The sequence below is a fragment of the Benincasa hispida genome, chromosome 9 (assembly GCF_027475165.1).
Source record: "Benincasa hispida cultivar pf3 chromosome 9, pf3_genome.v1.1, whole genome shotgun sequence".
NCBI lineage: Eukaryota > Viridiplantae > Streptophyta > Magnoliopsida > Cucurbitales > Cucurbitaceae > Benincasa > Benincasa hispida.
This window is the reverse complement of record NC_143486.1, coordinates 13,343,124-13,347,138: the sequence shown is the minus strand read 5'-3', so window position 1 is coordinate 13,347,138 and position 4,015 is coordinate 13,343,124. Positions and strand designations below refer to the sequence as shown.

The window sequence follows — 4,015 nt, the reverse complement described above, 5'->3', positions numbered from 1 at the left end:
ATGTAATCAGAGCTTTTTGCAGTTGAAAAAGCTCTTGTTGCAGTGTTCTTCTTCTTGACAAAAACCCACATTTTTCCTTCACAAATTCACTCCAATTTGAAGTTCTGCCACTCAAATTCAAGGTTGAGAATAGTAAAGAAGATCTCTTGGTGGGTCACTATTGAATTGGAGCTGAAATCACGTGAAGAGCAGCTTGAAATTGGTAGAATTAATCAAAGGTATGTTGTTGAGAAACCCTCTTCTTAAATTTCTGTTTAAGCATGCTTTTAGAACTCAAATTAAATGTAATTAGAGTGTTTATTAATTCTGTTTGCTTCTGTTGCATGTTATCTTATCCTATCAAAATGTGTATCATACTGCAAGTGGTCTGTCATCCAAGTTGTTCTCATATCGATAGAGTCGTCGAGGTGCTAAAATAGAAAACCGGTCCCAAGCCAAATATGCAGCAATATAAGTGAGCCTGTAATGTCTTTTCCATCTATAACGGTAACCTAACAAGAGGGTTCATTACATACCTTTGAAGAAACATTTTAATCTTGAATCTCAACTACAATCTTCTTCAATTCAGCTTGTGAACTACCACAAGGCCTTCCCTACTATCCTCTAGGTGTGTTGGATTGAGTTGTGGGACTCAAAATAAACTTGAATTGAGGGAACAATCAAAAGGAGGTCACTGGTTTTTTGGTTTTTCACTTGGAAGAACAGTTCTTCCAACTTCAAATCTCAGCCCAATTTTTTACTTTGCATCCTTATTTCCACTCAGAAATGAAGTATATACTGCATGACATTCATGCAAAGAGAAACCATGCATGTATTACACCTTCTACTATGAATTTGATTGAAAATTTGAAATGGAAGAGTGATTGAGCTACTACCATTAGAAAGTGGAAAAATCCCAGTTTTGTGGGTTTTTCCATTTTCCCTCAATTTCAATTTTCATTTTTAAACTAATTTCAAATCAAAATTCAATTTCAGTTTTAATTTATATTTAAAACTGAAATTATATTAATTTTACAAAAATTAATTTTTCTGATAAAATTAATAATTAATAATTAATTAAATAATTTTATTAATTTTAATTAATTTAACATCAAATATTAAATTAATTAATCACTAATTCCACTTTCATGAATCCCTATTCATGAATTTAATCTTTAAATCATATTTAAATATTAATCAATTCTCCAATTTCGTTTAATTCAATCGAATTAAGGGAATTAGTTGGCTAAATTCAATCATGAATCCCTAATAGGGGGACCTCGCGAACCTATAGATCATGGGCTCCAACGATCCAAGATTAATTGGTTAAACTCTTTACACTAAATTAACCCTCATTCGTCTTCACGAAAACTCAGAGTTGCACTCCCTCACTGTAGATATATTATGTCCACTCGATATAACCATAATTACTAAGTTAACCCTTCACAGGTTTTTCGTAATAACGGCTGGGTCAAATGGCTGTTTTACCCCTGAGATTACCTCTTGTTTCTTAAGTCCCACTGATCCTCTAATGAACAATTGATTTGTGATCCGATCATTAAACCAAGTCCCTGTCAATTGTTTACAAACCACGAGTTTTAGAACATAAAATCCAACAAACTCCCACTTGGACTAAAACTCTAATGGTAACATATATATATATATATATATATATGAATATATAATACTGAGTTTTTGAGTTTTACGGAGAAATACAATAAACTAGGGCATCACATGCCCATGGTTTGCCTTTAGGTATCATATACCCTTGGGTTTTTCTCCCACGTGCCCTAAGTTATATACCTTGTAGTCCTAGTCTTACTAGGAGATTCTCAAACACTTTCGTCAAGAGAAACGTTGTAAACACGTTAGTATACAATGGACTTCTTAGTAAACTATATAGGGAACGCATCTTATTTTCACAACTTTCATTTCTATATAATGGCTGGAAGTCATACATTCCTCCCACTACATCGAGGTACTCTCAACTCTTTGAGTAAGATGTATTTGACCTGTCCAAAACAACTTTTGTTTATAGTGTCAATTTTGATCAATAACTCTTTATTGATATATTTGCTTTTATGGAACATTGTTCAAAACAACTAAGGGAACTAAGTATAGAAAGTTTTCATTTGATTTCATGTTCTATCAGAATAGCCCTAGAAATCTAAAATTTTCTATATTCCTTACTTTGATCTAATCGAAGTATTATTTATTTTACCTAACAAGTTTTATACACTTTGAACCTTTCATGTGTTATGAACTTATAATTTAGGTTAAATAACTATTTGCCTTTATTGTTTGCTAGCCCTTTTTAAATACCTAAATATTTGCAAATGGCTTTTAACTAGGTTGGTTCTAACATAAGTTGCTTTGTAATAGAACAAACATAACTTTTGCTAATGAACATTTCATTTATAACAAAAAGTTTATATAATTTGTTCTTTACAATAAGAAAAAATAACTTTCATTATAGTAACAAAAGTAGATAAGATTATCTTCTAACAGCAACTGCAACATCTCCCACTGGTTATTTTGAGATGTGCTCCTATATTCACAATCTAGAGTACTAGCTCATAGCAAGCAATCCTTAGGAACTAGTTTTCTAGTTTTGCTTTCTCTGCTCTTTTTTCCGCAAGGTATTGTGGGCAGTTTCTCTTCTAGTGCCCTTCTTCATTGCAGTGGAAACATTTTCCTTTATCTACAACTTTCCTTGCCTTTTCTGCCAGCAGGTTTCTTCTTTCCTTTCCCCTTGTTTTTCTTGACTCGAATACTCTTATTTTGTGAAGAATAAGCAATATCAGGCTTTTTAGAGGACGTTCCTCTCTTCTTTGCAGTGTTAACATTTACCTCTGGTTCTAAACCTTTTGCTCTCATCATGGTCTGGTAAGCCTATAGCTCATTGAGTAGAGTAGTCAAGTTATACTTTATTTTATTCATCAGTGCATCCGTACAAAACTACAGAAAACTCTTCGGAAGAGATTCGATAATAAAACCAACTTGACTATTCTCATCAACAATGGCACCGTTTACTTCTGCCACGTTGAAATGGACCATCATATCCAGGACATGTTCTCTAACAGTGGCCCCTTCTTTCATACGGCAGTTGTGAACGTATTTGATAGCATCATGCCTCAAGAAGAAGGATGGTTGTCCAAACATCCCACGAAGAGATTCCATGATTTTCCTAGCAGTACTCATGCTCTCATGTTTTTTCACTAATACATTAGATATGCTGGTAAGAATATAGGCAGGGGCTTTCTTGTTAGCCTTGATCCATCTGTCGTGTGCATCCTGAACATTTTGGTTTGCATTTAAGCCAGGAATGGGAGGACGCTCCTCTGTTAAAATGAACCGTAGGTCATCTATCACCAGTATAGTATTTAGGCTTGACTTCCACGTAGCATAGATATCCCTAGTAAGTTTGTCAGAAGCCAATAGTTGTACAAAAGAACTCGTCATTCTGAAATTATAAACAAATTTATTCAATGAATTTTTTTTAAACCCAATCATGTTTTAGCAAAGTAATAACGTACCCAAAATTACTTTTTGCAAAGATACTATATTGAGTCAGAATAAGTGCTACCGAGGGGCAGGTAATTACTCCTTCACTAAAGTAAGACATTCTTGACTAAAAACTATCCCCAGAATAACTCATATTCGATAGTCATTTAGCTACTGCTTTTTGTCAGAAATTACTAACACTTTAGTAATTCCGTAAGTGTAACCCTCCATTTTCAGACCTCATAAGTCAGCCCCATCAATCCTACCGAATTGGAAAGTCAAAGTTGAAAACGACCTAAGAAATCCTATCCATTTCTGGAGTTTGAGTTGTTCTGAATCCCATGTTACAACCCTCCAAGGGGATAGCCATCGTAAAACGACTAGCGAGGCCGACTTAAAGACGACAAACAGGCGCAACATAGGAATCTCACGGTCCAAACAAATGGAAAAGATCGTAGGATATGTTGACACATATCCTTCACCCACTTACTATGAACTACTTCCCCTATTCACTTTGATATTGACCCAAATG

The 4,015-nt window shown here is 34.3% G+C and overlaps 1 protein-coding gene across 1 annotated transcript; it reads right to left on the bottom strand.

Annotated features, from left to right (window-relative positions):
• Positions 1-2,937: 2,937 nt before the first annotated feature.
• LOC150033645 (uncharacterized) lies at positions 2,938-3,441 on the bottom strand. Its single transcript, XM_090317001.1, has one exon. It carries the CDS (start codon positions 3,439-3,441, stop codon positions 2,938-2,940), a length of 504 nt encoding a protein of 167 aa, XP_090173127.1.
• Positions 3,442-4,015: the final 574 nt, after the last annotated feature.